This window comes from Mirounga angustirostris, unplaced genomic scaffold (genome assembly GCF_029215605.1).
Source record: "Mirounga angustirostris isolate CCGP_5_RB_7025 unplaced genomic scaffold, mMirAng1.0.hap1 SCAF_12, whole genome shotgun sequence".
Classification (NCBI taxonomy): Eukaryota; Metazoa; Chordata; class Mammalia; order Carnivora; family Phocidae; genus Mirounga; species Mirounga angustirostris.
The window spans coordinates 21,117,575-21,137,156 of NW_026991720.1; the positions used below are offsets into that span (position 1 = coordinate 21,117,575).

General features: G+C 36.1%; 1 protein-coding gene across 7 annotated transcripts in view; it reads right to left on the minus strand.

The window, feature by feature from the left end:
• The window catches only part of MKLN1 (muskelin 1), a 326,049-nt gene that overhangs the window by 24,389 nt on the left and 282,078 nt on the right, over window positions 1-19,582 (minus strand). For all 7 annotated transcript variants that reach the window (XM_054505195.2, XM_054505196.2, XM_064574936.1 and 4 more), the window contains 3 exons: window positions 11,209-11,356; window positions 7,349-7,463; window positions 5,605-5,744 (listed from right to left, as the gene is read on the minus strand). In XM_054505195.2, the coding sequence (XP_054361170.1) occupies window positions 5,605-5,744; window positions 7,349-7,463; window positions 11,209-11,356 (403 nt within the window). The remainder of the gene's footprint in view (window positions 1-5,604; window positions 5,745-7,348; window positions 7,464-11,208; window positions 11,357-19,582) is intronic.

A 19,582-nucleotide genomic window follows, 5' to 3' on the forward strand; every position in this document is an offset into this window, starting at 1 on the left:
AAGACACACAAAACATAGAAGTCAGTAAATAGAACACATGAGATGGTAGGTAGATTCCTTCCCTCCCTATCCCTCTTTTCTTTCCTTTCTTCCTATCTATCTACCTACTTATTTACCAAAGCCACACGTACCTATCTAGCTGTCTATCTGTCTTTGGAAGCTATGAGATTGAGGGAAAGCAGAATTTGGAATAATCAGCAGAACAGGAGAAGCAGGTAAAAAGCAGCAGAAAGACAGAGGTTCAGTTATAAGGAAAGCTACTATAGTGACTCCTTGCTAGTAGAATTGTTCTGAGACCCTAAATAATTCTTCATTAGGCCCATGGGCGCCTGGGTGGCTCAGTTGGTTAGGCGACTGCCTTCGGCTCAGGTCATGATCCTGGAGTCCCGGGATCGAGTCCCGCATCGGGCTCCCTGCTCGGCAGGGAGTCTGCTTCTCCCTCTGACCCTCCCCCCTCTCATGCTGTCTCTCATTCTCTCTCTCTCAAATAAATAAATAAAATCTTTAAAAAAAAAAAAATTCTTCATTAGGCCTCACTGTTCAAAGGTTGAGGCAATGCCGGAATTGTCTGGATATTCTCATAATAACTTCTCTTTTAGTGAGATATCCTAAGAATGTCTTTATCCTTTAATTCCTGAAATAACTTAACCAACACACCTACCATCCTATTAAGATCCAGTCATGAGATCCATTTTCCTAGAAGGTGTGTTTTCTCTCTTTTTTCTAAGCTTTCTTTGGCCTGCACAAACTCATCATTGGACTTATGTCTGCAGTCTAGAATTCTATTTCAGCCAACAACTGTGTCCTGTACCTAGAGGAACAGGAATCAACCCTATTAAGAAGTTTTTCTTTTGCTCCTTTCTACCCCAAATTGTTGATAAGTCTGTAAATTTGAATGTTACAGGGAAAAATAATAGTGGTATTTATTTACTGTACTGCATGGTACCATTAAGAACAAAGACACAGGGGCGCCTGGGTGGCTCAGTCGTTAAGTGTCTGCCTTCGGCTCAGGTCATGATCCCAGGGTCCTGGGATCGAGCCCCGCATCGGGCTCCCTGCTCGGCGGGGAGCCTGCTTCTCCCTCTCCCACTCCCCCTGCTTGTGTTCCCTCTCTCGCTGTGTCTCCCTCTGTCAAATAAATGAATAAAAAAAAAAAAAAAAAAAAAAGAACAAAGACACATTTCTTGGCATACAGTATACTTCTCTCCTTCCAAATTTATATTTTAACTAAATAGAATACGTAACTGTTTTCCATAAGAATAATAATGAAAATAAATAAGCCAGCCCAGCAGTATAGGGTAAGGTCCCACAGAATGAAACACTAGGTATCTAATTTAATATGAAATTTAAATTAAAAAGGTAATTCTCATGCTCTATTTCAATTCATATAAAGCAACTTCTATCTATTCTGCCTGCAATGTAGCAACGTCCCTCAAACTCCTGAATTCATCTAAGGGTTGGTAGAAAAAAAAGCCTATGTCTTTTCAAATATCTAAAATGGGCCAGGGGCGCCTGGCTGGCTCAGGCAGTGGAACATGTGACTCTTTGACCTAGGGGTTGTGAGTTTGAGCCCCACACTGGGGGTAGAGATTACTTAAAAATAAAATCTTTAAAAATAAATAAAAATAAAAATAAATAAGTAAATAAATAAATAAAATGGGCCTTTGACTATCAGTTCAAATTAGTAGTAGACAAGATTCTCAGGATGCCCTGACTACTCTCCTTTCATACCCATATCCAATCCATCAAGAAATTCTGTTGGTGCAATCTTCAAAGTTTATCCAGAATCTTACTGGGCTTTCTTGATCTCAACCTTTTACTCAGTTCTTTTGGAAGAAAACCTAGAATGGTTTTTATTAAAAGAGAAATCTGAGTGTGTTATTCCTCTACGTAAAATCTTTCAATGCTCTCCTTTCACTCAGAGTAAAAGCGAAAGACCCTTCACCAACTGTCCCCTTCTTATCTCTCTGACCTCATTTCCTACCACAATCACCTCACTCATTCTACTTCTACCACACTGTTCTCCTCAGTTTATTCCTCAAATAATCCAGGCATATTTTTAACCTCAGAGCCTTGTCTATTACCTATCTGGAACACTTTTCCTCTCAAATATCTACATGATTTGTTCTCTCATATTCTTTATTTTTTAAAAAAGATTTATTTATGTATTTATTTCAGAGAGAGGGCAAACTCACGTGCAAGTTGGGGGGAGGGGCAGTGGGAGAGGGAGAATCTCAAGCTGACTCTGCACTGAGCAAGGAGCCCGATGTGGGGCTTGATCTCATGACCATGAAATCATGACCTGAGTCCTGAAATCAAGAGTCGGTTGCCTAACTGAGCCACCTAGGTAGCCCTTCTTCCCTTATGTTCTTTAGGTCACTATTCACCTTTGCAGTGAGGTCTATCCTAATATTCTTATTTAAAAATCACATACCCAGCTCCCTAACTTGTACAAAATAGTTCTTAACCTGTTTTAGTTCTTTTTCATAATACTTATTAACATATAAATTCTGTATTATGTTTACTGCTAGTCTTCCTTCATAAGATAGAAACTTGGGGATAGGAATTTTTGCTTATTTTCTTCACTGACATATCCACAGAACCTAGGATAATACCTAGCACACAGTAGGTGCTTAATAAATATTTCTTCAATAAATGAAGTTTCACTTATGTATAAAGACCCATAGGTGGTTGTTCTGGCCATTTTATACATGAGCAAAGTGATCTCCAGAAAGACGAAGTTACAAGGCTTAAAGATCAATCCAAGGTTCAGGTCTAGTACTTTTTCCAATGTAAGACATTAGCTCCTAAAACTGAAGTCAAAAAGTAATCACAATCAGAAAAGAATAAAACTGTGTTCCATAATTTTATGCTACTATTACTACTCTAAATGAAAATACTCTATATAGGGGCGCCTGGGCGGCTCAGTCATTAACCGTCTGCCTTCGGCTCAGGTCATGATCCGGTCCTGGGATCAAGCCCTGCATCGGGCTCTGTGCTCAGAGGGAAGCCTGCTTCTCCCTCTCCCACTCCCCCTGCTAGTGTTCCCTCTCTGGCTGTGTCTCTCTCTGTCAAATAAATAAATAAAATTAAAAAAAAAAAAAAAAAAGAAAATACTCTATATAAATGGATAGGGTCTTTAAATGTTCTTAAATTCTCCTTTCAGGGCTTTTCTGGTTTCAGTTCTGAGATGAGCTAGCATACTTCTTTTCCCATGGTAGAAAATTTCAAAGGCTGCTTCTTTGCCCCATCACACAAACTTGTTGCCTCTCAGCTTCAGTCACTATTTTATGAACCATTCTCATCCTCAAAAAATTTGCTAGAGTTTTTCATCATATATTTAAAGTTTAAATGATTTGTTACTGATTATTATCTTTTATTCTTTATCCACTGACATTCCTTACTTTATGCCTTTTACCAGCACAAGTCACTAACAGTGGTGTTTGTACTTAAAACTTAAAACATGCCATAATATATAATATTTCAGATTTCCACAAATTGTCATTTCACGTGCCCAATGATATATTTTCAAAAGAAAAAAACAATCATCAAAGATTAAAAAAAATAATAATACTTCTCACAATGGTGTGGCTGTGAGAAAATGAATAATCCTACTTACTTCTGGAAGGAATGCAAATTAACTTTCTGGAGGGCAACTGATAATTCACCAATTCTACCAATATCCTACAGAATTTTTGGATAGGGGTACATATGGAAGTATATAATAATATTACAGTATTATTTATAATAGCAAATAAGCTGGAAATAATCTAAATATTTTACAAAAGTAAACTAAGAAAATTACACATAAAATAGAACACTATGCAGCCATTAGAATTATAATTTGTATTTGTATTTATTAACATGGTAATGTCTGTAATATATCATTCATTGAAAGAAATCAGATTCAAAGCATTATGATCCCTATTTTTCAGTTAAACAAAAATACATGTATGCACATATAAAGGATACACACCACAACAGTAAGTTGTTATTTCTCAATTGACGGGATGATGCATGATTCAATTATTTTGCAGGGTGAGAGGACCTATTTTTTTTTATTAACCATACATTACTTTTTTAAATTAAAAGCCAGAGGAAAATGTTTATAAGTGAATTCAAATTCTTTACATATAGTACCTAAAAATCTCCTCTAATCTCCAATGGGCTCCTGGTCAGGAAATTTTTAAAAAGCTCAATTTAATTACCCAACTACCCGTTCCTGTATCTGAAGTAGAAAAAGAGCACTATAATTTCCTCTCTGTCTCATCCTTGAAAAACTAACTCTAACATTAAGTAAAATACTAAAGAATAAAATTTTAGCAGTGTACACCTTAGTTGAAGGTACCTCAAGCTTAAATCTTATTAATAAAACAGAATTTATCTCTTGTCATCCAGTCAACAAGAGGATTCAGACCCTTTCTCCTGTAGATTCTACAGGAAATACACTAATTACTCACAGTAATGCCAAAGTAACAGAAGTAACTAGCTTCTGTTATTAATTTATCTTTCAAGTACAACTTGTGAAAGCAGAGAAGGGAACAGTAAGTAAACATGATATGATAAAGGAAAACAGTTTAATAATTTATACCAGAGATTTTTATGTATTTATATTCTATGTAAGATAAAATACATAAATATATATAATAGACATATAAACATGTATGTGTAAATACACAGACATACATGTATGCATGTGTAGTGGTGATGGTGGTGGTGAAGTGATGAATGCTGGAGTCAAAATACTCAGGACCATATCCTGGCTGTGTCACTTACAGCTGAGTGACCCTAGATGAATTATATAACCCATTTAAAAATACCCATTTCTTCTTTTATGAAATAGTGATAAGAACAGTACTTATTCAATTGTCTTACTGTAGGAATAATATGCAAGATCTAGCACAAAAAAATTGCTCAATAAATGGTAACTATTATCATCATTAAAGACTAAACTTCTCCTTCCAAACTATAAACTTTTCTTACCATCGAACATTATCAATAACTAAAGGACAGATATGCTTTTCTACATTTTTCAGTAGCTTATCATCACCTGCTAGGGCTCAAAAGCAAACATGACCCACGAAATATATATGAAAATGTTTGATTACATGATTTTGCAATTAAATGGCAAAGTGAATGATGTAAAACCAAAATCATATTTGAAGTTGTATTCTGAAACATCAGATTAGGAAGATAATTTAGTCAGCTATATCATCGCATTCACTGTTAAGAAAGTTATCAATAGGCTAGGCATATGGCAATAATATAGAACTGATGTACTTTGTACTGAGTAGGCCTTGAGTTACTGGAAGATAGGTTCATCACCTTCATAGAAATTTCTTCCATTTAACAGTTGCAAAATTTCCTTGTTCTATATCTAGAAAATTTTAGCATCAATATATATCTTCACTCTGTATCTTCCTTTGAAAGAGGAAAGCAAAAATAAGGAAAATAAAAGGGCATTTACGAGAGTCATGATCTTCACAGTATTTACACTGTAGTATTAGTAAATTTCCAAAGACGAAGCCCTATCTCCAAAGTCGAGGTAACACCAACAAGAGCTGATAATGTTAAATAAAAGTTTTCAGTGAGTTATTTTTATACCTGTGTTTTCTTATCAGGTACTTGCAGTGCCTCAGTAAGTAATCTTTTGAAGGCCTACATAACTTCAGTGACCAGAAGTCATCTAATCTCATCTTTGGAGAGCAAGATTTTCCTGGATTCCCACCAAATAAATAATGAACCTAAAATAAACAGAACAAGCCACATTTTAAGATGCATGCATACTCCGGAAACTACAGAAGTTATAATAAAATTTCTTCATTTTGGTAGCAAAGTGTAACAGTAATAATTAAAACATTACTGCATTTCTAACAAAGGCTTCTTTTGATGTTTCTCACTTCCATTTTAAAGTACTGTGGCTACTTCCTTAAGCTGCATTTTAGATTAAAATGAGCTGTATTACCACAATTATACTGACAATGGAAGACATGAAACAAAAGCAACGATAGTAAGAAGCTAATCCATGATAAAGAGTTTACTTAGGGCAACAAATAATGGGGATTATTAAGTTAACCAAGTGTTGATCATAACAACAAACAAGATCTTTAATAAAACTCTGACACACATGTTGAATCACCGAAGGTCAATAGTAACTAGAACTTTTAAATTTTAGCATCTTAATTTTGCTTTAGGCTTACTGCCAAATATTAAGTGGTACATATAATTTGTGACATAACTTGTAAAATATTACATTATTCAATACCAAAAAAAAAAAGAAATGAAAAAGGAATGCAATAATGATTTCATTGGTATAATTTTAGTGATATTCTGTACTTAAACAAAGTGTTAAAACAGTTCCTGAAGTTTTGAAAACATATATGTTCAACAGTGTTATACAATACCGATATTACTTCTATCCTACAGATCCAAATTCATTTACCCTTTAATCTGGGAGACTCTAAGAGAAAGGGCTTTTATTCACTCTTATGGTAATATTTACCTAAAGGTCTGAAGTGATACGGAATTTTTTTTTTTTTAAAGATTTTATTTATTCATTTGACAGAGAGAGAGATAGCGAGAGCAGGAACACAAGCAAGGGAGTGGTAGAGAGAGAAGCAGACCTCCCTCAGAGCAAGGAGCCCGATGCGGGGCTCGATCCCAGGACCCTGGGATCATGACCTGAGCCGAAGGCAGACGCCCAACGACTGAGCCACCCAGGCACCCCGTGATATGGAATTTAAATAGTCACCTATGGCCTATATAAAAGGAATACAAGCTTTGTCAATAAGTTATTATATAATCTGAGCCCAATCACTAAACTATATGTAAAGTTTAAGGGAGCCATAGTTTAAAGAAACCACCCTGAACATTTAGTGACACTAAAACTTGAGAATGCAGGACTGTTTTTGTGAGGCCAATAGAAAAAACACGTCACGTCATAGGAAAAATAAAGATAAAAAGACTTCTTACACAATAGGAAAATCTAAAATCAGAAGTTACATATACTTTTTTATATCATGGGACAAGGTATCCTAATGCTAAAAACTGTAGATTTTTTAGTTGGATATTGATATTGTAGAAACAACAGGTCATGCAATGTATCTGATCTATGCAGCTACAAAGCAAAGTGCAAAAGTGCCAGGAACTTTGGACTATGGAAAATGGTTATTCTCTTAAGGAATTTTAGGGAGAAATGATATTGAATGTCTGCTATATATTCTGTGATGTCTGCTATATATTATAACTTTTTATTCAAAGGCACTTAAAAATAATCAGAAACATTTATTTTGGGATTCTATCAGATTATAGGTCTTGGAAAGTTTACAAGTCGATATAGTTACGGTACCTTGTGTAACTCATCATATACAAGCTGATGGGCAAATCTTGGACATGGTTCTTCCTCCTGAAGACTTTTACTTGGATTATCCTTTGCAGCTTGATCATTCTTATAGACGCAAGACCTGCAAGATACTGCTTTTTAAGGCATTTTATCCTAAAATTAGCAGCATACATAATATTAATAGAACTTTAGCAAGCAAATTAACTGGATGTCTAATTCCAACAAAAAATTTATAAATCTGCTCACATCAAATCTTAAAAGTTCTGGTCGTGCTCACACAATAGTACGAATTTGTTAGAATGGCATTCTTACATTCTTTTAATGTCCATCCAAAACCTCACTTAAGAACAACCTATTTCACGTTATGAAACACAGACAGCATATATGAAAGTTCAAAGCAAAGTCTAAAAGACAAGATAATTCCATCTATTTATTCACAATAAAAAAACCTCACAGATTTCTTTCAGTTTTACTGCTTAAAATAAATGTCCTACTTTGGAAATAATAAATTCCTTAGCTGCAAGCATGGAGGAAGTTCTCTGAAGCTCCTGTTTTGTAAAATATCCACTTATGCAGTAATCACAGAATGTTTGAGCTGGATTCTCTAGGCCATTGTTTTCCAAAGCAAAATGTGCAGCACTAGTTCTGTGAGATACTCTGTGACTTAAAGGTCCTGGTTTGAAAACACTAAATAATGCCTCCCACCCTGCTCTACCGAAACCAGTTAATTTGTCAAAACTAAGACCACCTGGAGGGGAAGGGAAGGAAAAATAAAATAAGATAAAAACAGAAAGGGAAGCAAACCATAAGAGACTCTTAAATATAGAGAACAAACTGAGCCTTACTGGAGGGGAGGTGGGTTGGGGGGGGGGGGCGGATAAGCTAAATGGGTGATGGGCATTAAGAAAGGTACTTGTTGGGATGAGCACTGGGTGTTTTATGTAAATGATGAATCACTAAATTCTACTCCTGAAACCAATACTACACTATGTGTTAACTAACTTGAATTTAAACAAAACAAAACAAAACCAAGACCACCTGGGAACATTAAAAAAAAACATTGTTCTCAATTTCACACATCTACTTAGTAGCAAAATCTAGACTAAAATACAATTCTCCTGACTTCCAGACCAGGAATCATCTACTAATTGAAAAATTCAGAGGTATAATCCATTCATAGAACAAACTGTATACATAGGCACCAATATTGACTTCTTTTCCCAATATAGGCATATACCTCTGAGATGTTGTGGGTTCATTTCCAGACCACCACAATAAAGCAAATACTGTAATTGAGTCAGTCAAAGGAATTCTTTTGTTTCCCAAAGCATACAGAAGTTATGTTTATACTATTCTGTAGTCTATTAAGCATGCAACAGCATTATGTCTACAAAACAATGTATATACCTTAATTAAAAAATACTTATTGCTAAAAAATGCTAATCAACCTCTGAGTTTTCAGCAAGTCATAATCTTTTTGCTGGTGGAGGGGCTTGCCTCAATGCTGATGGCTGTTAAATGATCAGAGTGGTGGTTGCTGTGGCAATTTCTTAAAATAAAACAGTTGACCCTTGAACGATACGGGTTTGAACTACACGGATCCACTATAACGCAGATTTTTTTACAGTACAGTATGGTAAATATATTTTCTCTTTCCTTATGATTTTCTTAACATTCTTTCCTCTCTTACCTTATTGTAAGAACACAGTATATACTACATATAACATATAAAATATGTATTAGTCAACTGTTTATGTTATTGACAAGGCTTCTGATCAACAGTAGGCTATTAGTAGTTGGGTTTATAGGGAGTTAGGTTATACATGGAATTCCAACTGTGTGGGGGTTGGCACCCCTAAGGCCTGTGTTGTTCAAGGGTCAAGTATAATGAAATTGGCTGCATCAACTCCCTTTCATCAACTATTTCTCTCTAGCATGCAATGTTGTTTGACAACACTTTACCCATTAGTAGAACTTCTTTCAAAATTGGAGTAAATCCTCTCAACCCTGCTACTTGCTTTACTAAGTTTACGTAATATTCTAAATCCTTTGCTGTCATTTCTACAATCTTCACAGTCTACACCAGGAGTAGGTTCCATCTCAAGAAACCACTTTATCTCTTGCAGCAATGCAGTCACATTGTCAGGCTCCACTTCTAATAATGGTTCTCTTGCTCTTTCCATCACATCTGCAGTTACTTCCTCCACCGAAGTCTTGAACCTCTCAAAGTCATCCAGGAAGGTTGGAATCAACTTCTTCCAAATTCCTGCTCATGTAGGTATTTTGACCTCATCCCACAAATCTGAATGCTCTTCATGGCATCTAGAATGGTGAATCCTTTCCCAGAAGGTTTTCACTTTTCTTTGCCCAGATCCATCAGAGTAATTCATAATCTATGGCAGCTGTAATCTTATGAAATATATTTCTTAAATAAGAAGACTTCAAAGTTGAAATGGCTCACTGATCCACAGGCTACAGAATGAATGCTGTGTTAGCAGGCATGAAAACATTAATCTCATTCTCCATCTCCATTAGAGCTCTTGAATGACCAGATGCATCCTCAACGAGCAGTAATATGAAATGAATCTTTTTTTCTGAGCACTCAGTCTCAACAGTGGGCTTAAAATGTTCAGTAAACCATACTGTAAACAGATATGCTGTCTTTAGGCTTTGTTGTTCCATTTACAGAGCAGACGCACAGTAGATTTATCATAATTTTTAAGGGTCCTAAGATTTTCAGAATGATAAGTGAGCACTGTCTTCAACTTAAAGTTACCAACTGTGTTAGCACCTAACAAGTTAGTCAGCCTGTCCCCTGAAGCTTTGAAGCCAGGCATTGACTTCTCCTCTCTAGCTATGTAAGTCCTCGATGGCATCTTACTCCAATAGGAGGCTGTTTCATCTACAATGAAAATCTGCTATTTATTGTAGTCACCTTCATTAATGATCATGGTTAGATCTAAGATAACTTGTAGCTTCTACATCAGCACTTAGCTGTTACCAAGACAGCTTCTTTCCTTAAACCTTAGGAACCAACCTCTGCTAGCTTCAAACTTTTCTTTTGCAGCTTCCTCACCTCTCTCAGCCTTCACAGAATTGAAGAGTTAGGGTTTTGCTCTGCAGCAGGCTTTGGCTTAAGGGAATGTTGTGGCTGGTTTGATCTATCCAAACCTCTAAAACTTTCTTCATATCAGCAGTAAGGCTGTTTTGCTTTATCATTCATGGGTTCACTGGAACAGCACTTTTAATTTCCCTCAAGAACTTTTCCTTTGCATTCACAACTTGGCTGTTTGGCACAAGAGGACTAGCTTTCTCCCCCTCATTTGAACACTCAGAGGCCTTTGTAGGGTTATTAATTGGCCTAATTTCAATATGGTTATGTCTCAGGGAATAGGGAGGTCTAAGGAAAGGGAGAGAGATGAGGGAACAGATGGCTGGTAGAATGGTCAGAACACAAACAATATTTATAAATTAAGTTCACCATCTCATATGGGCACAGTTCATGGCACTCCTAAAACAATTACACCAGTAACATCAAAGATCACTGATAACCATAATAAATATAATAATGAAAAGATTTGAAATACTGTGAGAATTATCAAAATATGACATACAGACATAAAGTGAGCAAATTCTGCTGGAAAAATGGTGCTAATAGAAACGCTCAACACAAAGCTGCCAAACCTTCAACTTGTAAAAACTGAAACATGTGCAAAGTGCAATAAAACGAGGTAAGCCTATACTGACACTGAAATGCATGACATCACAAATTAGCATAAGTCTTCTACTTCTGTCTTCTTTTGAAGAAACCAACATCCTCAAATAAATGTTACATTGGGACTGAGACACAGACAAGAGCTCCTTACCAACTATTCCTCACAATGTCATAAATCCAGAATGAATTTCTGACATTCTCCTCCCTCTTTTCTTTATCTTTGCTGAGTCCAGATAAGACATGTATTTCATTCAGTTCTGGATCAATGGTTGCTCTCTGTGTGAATCCTGTCATTGGAACTATAAATTGAGAGAAAATAAGATGACAACATTCATGTTAAATGACAGAGTAGAACCACTGTATAAAAGATACACCCTTGCCCTCTCCCTGTGTCCATGGCACTTACCTTCTAACATTACTACAGAACTTTTATATTACACAATAAATAACTGTTTATTGCATTCTCCCCACTCTAGAATGTAAGCTGTACAAGGCAGAGGTAGTTCGGTTCACTATTTAGTTCCCAATGCCTGGCAAGTAGTTACCCAACTATTTGTTGAAAGAATAAACAGATGCTAACTACCAGAAAGGAGCTACAATGAGGGAAGAAGTAGAAAGAGGTATGCAATATAATCATTTTTACTGAGGAAAGAAAGGTCAATGCTTTAATTAACTGATTTTTTATCTCAGTCAGCTCTAATTTAATAGTAGAGGTAAAATATTCAAATGTTGACCTGGAAAAACACAAATTTGACAGAAAGTGAAACACAGATTTGTTTAATAAGGCCAGGGTCATGTAAAATATCTGTTCGTGACATACAATGAAATGACACAATTTCCAAGTAAAAATAAAACGCCATTTTGTTTTCCTGAATGGTTAAAACTGCCCAGAGTTAATAATATTTTATTTTTCTAAGAAATCCACTAAATGAGTGACTGTCATTCTGCATTATCCAGTAATTTGCAAAACACTAACACAGCAAACGCAAATTTTTCTCATCATTGTTATATGGAAATATTAGTTGAAACGTAATTTTGTGGGTCATGACATAATTGCCATGAATCTAATACAATGTCATTGTTTCAACACTACATTTCTTTTTTTTTTTTTTTAAGATTTTATTTATTTATTTGAGAGAGAGAGAGAGTGAGAGAGCGAGCCCAAGAGGGGGTAGGGTCAGAGGGAGAAGCAGACTCCCTGCTGAGCAGGGAGCCCGACGTGGGACTCGATCCCAGGACTCCGGGATCATGACCTGAGCCGAAGGCAGTCGCTTAACCAACTGAGCCACCCAGGCACCCAACACTACATTTCTTTTATACATGAACAATCATCATATGCTCAAAATGCTAAACAATTATCAGACTGAAGTAAAATATTTCAATCAATCCAGAATATTATGGCAGGAGACATTAACCACATTGATCTTCATTTGTCTTTATCTACTTTAGCAGGGCCAAATGATCTGGCATTTATTTTTTTCCTAGTTTACCTAAATTCATGTGTCCTTTCACATTCCTATTCAATAAATTTATTTGTGGAGTATTTTTTTTTTATTATATATTTTACATTTCTTTTTTAAGATTTTATTATTTGAGAAAGAGAGGGATTGAGAGATTGAGAGAACAAGAGGGAGGAGGGGCAGAAGAAGAAGCAGACTCCCTGTGGACCAGGGAGCCCGATACTGGCCTGATTCCAGGACCCTGGGATCATAACCAGAGCCGAAGGCAGATATTCAATCAATTGAGCTACCCAGGTGCCCCTGTTTGTGGAGTATTTTAAGAGACTACCCAATGCATTTCACAGTAAATATGATAAAAATAATACACACACACACATAACACAAATATGTTTATATTTATACACACATGCACATGGACCTAATCTTATTTATTTGACAGAGACAGACACAGCGAGAGAGGGAATACAAGCAGGGGGAGTGGGAAAGGGAGAAGCAAGCTTCCTGCCAAGCAGGGAGCCCGATGTGGAGCTTGATCCCAGGACCCTGGGCTCATGACCTGAGCCGAAGGCAGACGCTTAACAACTGAGCCACCCAGGCGCCCCCTCATGGACCTAATCTTAATAATAATCTCAACCCTCATACCATGGTCTTTAGTGGTTAAGTCTGGTATTTTCCTAATGACACTTTCTAAAGTGCCAAGGTTCTGCCCTTCTGTTCCTCAGATAACCTTGGAAGATAAAACAGTAAAGAAATGAAATCACTTTTGTTAGTGGTAGAAGTAGAGGACATAACTGTATTGTATTTAAAATTTATTGTATTTAAATTTCTTCATTCCATTTCATCTTAATACTGAGCCTTTAAATTAAGAATTCTCTAAGATGGGTTGGCAAACTGTGGCTTGATCCGGCCTGCCTAGGGTCAAAGCAGGCCTCATCCATTCATTTACATTTTGTCTGTGGCTGTTTCCACGTTAAGATAGCAAGGTAACAGGGCTCCTGGGTGGCTCAGATGGTTGAGCGTCTGCCTTCGGCTCAGGTCATGATCCCAGGGTCCTGGGATCGAGTTCCGCATCGGGCTCCCTGCTCTGCGGGGAGCCTGCTTCTCCCTCTGCCTCTCTCTCTCTCTCATGAATAAATGAATAAAATCTTCAAAAAAAAAAAAAAAGATAGCAAGGTAACACTTGCAATACTGTATGTATGGCTTACAAAACTGAAAATATTTACACCTAGCTCTTCATATAAAAAGTGTGCTAACCCCTGTTCTATAATCTTTTAAAACGTGAATATCAGAAATGTATGACTTTTTTTCTTTTTTTTTTAAGATTTTATTTATTTATTTGACAGAGACACAGCTAGAGAGGGAACACAAGCAGGGGGAGTGGGAGAGGAAGAAGCAGGCTCCCCACTGAGCAGGGAGCCCGAGACAGGGCTCAATCCTGGGATTCCAGGATCCTGACCTTAGCTGAAGGCAGACACTTAACAACTGAGCCACCCAGGTGCCCCTGAAATGTATGACTTATTATAAACTAATGCAACAAGCCACTTACCTTAAGTAAGGACCCACTGAGGAAATGGAAATTTTGGTGGAAACCTTCACACAGATATTAGGGAAGACAGCCTGGTGGACAAGATGCACCATGCATTTATACAACATCCCTGGTCAGTGTCTTATATAAGGGAGAAGCCGGCTGGGAAAGATGCCTACCCTAGGCACAGGAAGTTACTGTTGATTACCTTTCTTAACAGATGTAGTCCTTTATTCATAGATTCTAATATATAGGTAGGAATCACATATGAGAAAAATTTCAACAGTGTAAAGATAGGGGCCTAGATAAACATATAGAATGGGAAAAGATAAATCATAGAAAGAAACAACCTAAAAAAAAAAACAAACTCATTATCTTTGTAAAGAGTAAAAAGAATATTACATCTATAAAACAAGAACAAGCTTCTTCCATAAAAAGGAATAGAAGATATGATATAAAAAAGTAAAACTATGACCAAAAAAATCAGATGACAAAATGAAAAGAAAAATGAGCTAACTAGTTAAAAGGAAGTCAGTGGCTGTAGGATAAAAATGATAAACTACCAGTAGAGCAAAAGATACAGACATTATTATAGAAAAGTTACAGGACACAGAGGATAAAACCACTGAAGTAAGAAATCTGCCTGAGAAGAACACTCAGGAGAGGTGAAATAACATAGGAGGAAAAAATAATTAAAGAAAATCTCCCTGAATGAAAGAAACAAGTAAGTGTCCTGTTTGAAAGAACCCTAGGTTAGCTAAGCATGTTTTACAAAAAAACAAACAAAAAAAACCCCTTTATATATAGGTATTCCCCGCTTTTTGAAAGTTTTCATTACACCACTTTGCTTCTATGAAAGATCTATATTAGTACTTGTTTTAGCTAACTGAAAGAAATCTGAGGATTTTCACTTTATGAAAAAAAGGTGAAGAGCAGAAACAGCATTCAGCGTTTGTTTTGAGTGAGCTCTTACAGAGACAGCACACCTTCCCCAAGAACTACACCCAGCCTCTCTGCATCAAGCCACCACAGTTGTGAACTGTGTGTATGAGTGTTTGTGCTTTAGCTCAATTTATTTTGTGCCTCAGTTATCAAGATGTGTCCTAAGATATCAGAGAAGTTTGAGAGAGAGGTTGTTTTTTGGGTCTGGGAAGACTCAAAATTTTTCCTTATAAATAAGTGGTACTTGCTTCTTTGCTTTATACCATTTTGGCTTACCAAATGCTACTTTTGGATAGTGGGAGAAATAGAAAGAGACAGAGATCTCCTAATGAAACTTTAAAACTCCAGGAATAAAAAGAAAAATTTTAAAAGCTTCTAGAGAGGGGGAAAAAGCAGGTTATTACACACAGAAGAATAAGTATCAGACTTATTAGACCTTTTATCTGTTAACAATGAATGCTAGAATACAATGGAATAATAACTAAAATTCTGAGGAATGTAAAAAGATACAGAATTAAAATTCTATTTCCAACAGTGAGGGCAAAATAAAGGAATTTTTGGATCAGCAGAAATATGAAAATTTATATCAATGACTGCATATGAAACAATTCTTTGAGGAGCTATTCCAACAAAACAAAACTAAAAAGGAATCCAAGAAAAGGAATGACATGGGATATGAGAAACAGTGGCAGTGATAGATGACACAGGAAAGCAAAAGGAAGCTTGAAAGAAAATAAAGATCCATTAGATCTTGAGCCTTTATACGACATTTGGAATGAAAAAGTTTTAATACAGAGTATTTTTTCACCTATAAGTCCAATAACAATACCTGAATTATATATGGTGCCCCATTCCCCCTCCCCCATTATACTTTCATTGTTTAGAATTTTGGTCCTAGTGTTTTTCTTTTGGCAACAATCAATTTTCTCAAGATAATTTAATCACCACTTATCAAATACTTCTAACATCTCCTAAATTTATTTCTGAGTCTTGCTTCCAAATGGGTTTCCAATATGGGTCTTCATATAGCAAACCTTCCTAGGCAAATATACCTAAGAATGTTTTATTTCATACTAACATACAAAAGTTAGGAGAATATAAATTTCTTGGTTTAAAGTCATTTTCCTTGATCACTTTTTAACTTTACTGTTTTTTTCCATTCACTATTGCTGTCTGATGTCTGTCCGTCCATCCATCCATCCATCTTGTTCCCTTTGCAGGTCATCTTTCTCTCTGAAATCTTTCAGAATTTTCCCTATGTCTTTGATATTCTTAACCAAATTTTAATGTGTCTATGTAAGTGTCCCTTTATTCTTCCTGTCAGGTACACTATAAGCTCTTCCACCAATCTGAGGCCTTTTGCTTTTCTGAATTCTAGCACATGTACCTCCATTATTTCTTCGATTATTTGCCCTCTTAAAATTTTATTTTTCTCTCCTTCTGTTACTACTGTTAAGATGTTGGCACTTGTACAATTCCTTTCCATATCCTCTAGTTTTTCTTTTATATTTTCTTTCTTTTTTTAAAAGATTTTATTTGAGAGAGAGAGAGAGAACGAGCATGAGTAGGGGGGGCAGAGGGAGAGGCAGAGGGAGAAGCAGACTTCCCAATGAGCAGAGAGCCCGATGAGGGGCTGGGTCCCAGGACCCCAAGATCATGACCTGAGCTGAAGGCAGATGCTTAACCAACTGAGCCACCCAGGCACCCCTCTTTTATATTTTCTATCTCTTTATCTTTTTTTCCCCTATTTTTCCTGAATATTCATTCTAATCTTTCAACTAATTAATTCATTCATATCCATTCTATTTATATTTGTTGCAGTCTTCATTTCAAATATATTTTTCATATCTAATATTTCCATTTGGTTCTGTTTTTATGATTTTTAGATCTTATTTCATATTACTAATATGTCCCTTTATATGTTTAATTATATTAACCATGCTTGTTTTGAATTCCTGGTTCAACTATTCAACTATTGTAATAATTCTGCTTTAGATCATATATGTTTTCAGTTATTGATTTCTTTTGAGACAGCTGCAGTCCTCAACTGTCTATTTGTAGCTCTGTGAGGTAATATTGTTCAAGGTATCAACTATTCTTTCTGTTAAGATATATTTTATTAGGGAGGACCAAAGGTCAGGACTTAAATAGCATCAGTTCCAGTGAATTTAAGGAAAATGGAGGGGGAAGAGGCATAAGGTAGTGAAGCCTAGACACAAAGAACCAGTTAATCACTTCTATTTACTATTATCCCCCTATGTAAGGGTTTCACACCTTTAGACACTTCAGGGAAAGTAGAAGGCAGTCTTCTTGGACTTGACGGGTGAGAGGAAAGAGAAATGGAGTACTGAGAGTAGATGGTCAGTCCACATCTATTTTCACCAATTCTTAACACCAGTAGGGTTTATGCACTGCCATAATGTTGTTCTTTGGATTCTGGCACTAGTTGTAAAGGCTAGTTTCTGTAGTGAAGGAACAAGAATTAACTCAAGGTAATTTAGGGGACAGACAGCATTCTATTTCATTTAAAGAGTTTCTGGAGGCCAGTTGCCTCTCATTTTATTTTTCTAGGGTTTATTTCTAGGGAAGGGAATCAGCCACCTAGGTTAGTTTGCAACTTTGGCAGAAATAATTTTCATTTTATATTGTTTGAATTTTGCTTTATGAATTATGCACATTGCATTACTTCTATAATAATTCTACTGAAATAAAAACTGGTTGAACAAAAATGGCATTATCAAAAACTAAAAAGACCTAAAGGTCAAAACCAAAGAAGAAGCTTTCATTCTAACATGTTATAACTATTAACACTCTTCTGTATTAATTTTCTTCCCAAGAAGAAAAAAAGGCTATCTTTACAATTTAACGGTCTCTAATAGGTAGCTGTGAGGGAAGGAGAAAAGAATAGGAGAGTTGCAACGTATAATATTTTAAAAGCTTTTAGATTCAACTGGCAAAAAACTCAACTGAATGGCAGAAATCTTAACCAGTCTTTATAAACTGACTCACAAAGAAAAATTAAACAGATCAGTAAACAAGATTATATGTTAATCACGAACACATTTTGAAAGAACACTTGTCTGAGAAAATACAAAATAAGAATAATGCAACAACTGGGGCGCCTGGGTGGCTCAGTCGTTAAGCGTCTGCCTTCGGCTCAGGTCATGATCCCAGGATCCTGGGATAGAGCCCTACATCCGGCTCCCTGCTCGGCGGGGAACCTGCTTCTCCCTCTCCCACTCCCCCTGCTTGTGTTCCCTCTCTCACTGTGTCTCTCTCTGTCAAATAAATAAATAAAAATATTAAAAAAAAAAAAAGAAAATGCAACATTACAGCCAACTTGTTTCTAGTTTTTCCAGGAAATCACAATGATAATCCTTCAACTCTCCTATTTTTTCTTTAACATTTTTAAAACTTGAAATAGGACAACGATTTTTCTTTTCCTTTTCTTTGATTGACCCAATAGGGGGAGATTACCAGAATCTGTAACATAAGGAAAGCCTGCAGGGAGGCTAAAAAGACAACAGAGATATTTTTGAAGTAATTTCAATTCCTGAGGAAGATACATTATTGCATTAATTCATGAACTAATCTCAACTCTATTTTTGCTCATGTTCCAATGCACATATTATTAGTTACTTTAGTTGAAGACACAGGAAAAAAATACAGTTTCAGAACTGTCACAGGAATATAAGTTTAATAAAAACAGCTTTCTAAAATTTCTCTATTTGTTAGGATATTTCAGCTTAGGGATTTAACAGAAAACCCGAATAACAGTTTATTAATGAGCTCATATATCAAAATTTTGCAAGTGGGCAGCTCCAGGATTGTTTTAGCAATTCAACCAAATCATGGTGCTAGGTAAACAGCCCTACAATTCTCTTGGCCTTCCTTTTTTTTGAAAGTTGTCAGTACCAGCTCTAAGCATTACATCCTTTTATACTATCTGTTCTGTCCATTCCATTAATCTGTATAAAACTGCACCTTTATAAATATCTGGTAGTGTTACTACTACTTCATTATCTTTCTTTTTTTTTTTACTTTTTTAAAAGATTTTATTTGTGTGAAAGAGAGAGAACACAATCAGGGAGAGTGGCAGGCAGAGGGAGAAGCAGGCTCCCCGCTGAGCAAGGAGCCCTATATGGGACTCGATCCCAGGACCCTGGGATCATGACCCGGGCCGAAGGCAGATGCTTAACCAACTGGGCCACCCAGGCATCCCTACCTTTCATTTTCAAAACTGTCTTAGTGTTCTTGCATGTTTGTTTTTGCTGGTGAACTTTAATTCATACTTACTATCAAATGACCTAAATTTTATATTAAAAATACGAAACACTTATATAAGCTTGTAACTAAGCAAAAACACCCCTGGGAGAGTAGAAGGGGGAAATTATGTAAAGTTAGTATTAACAATAATGGTGAGAGGGGAAAAAGTACAGAATCCAATTTTATCAGAATAATGGCACAACAAACATAAAAGATGCTAACTGGAAAGCAATGAAGCCCAGTTACACTGAAAATAAACACTACCATTTCCTAGCTCAGTAACTAATCTACATTAATGACAGCAAATCATTAGCTTCAAAATCTTCTCTGTA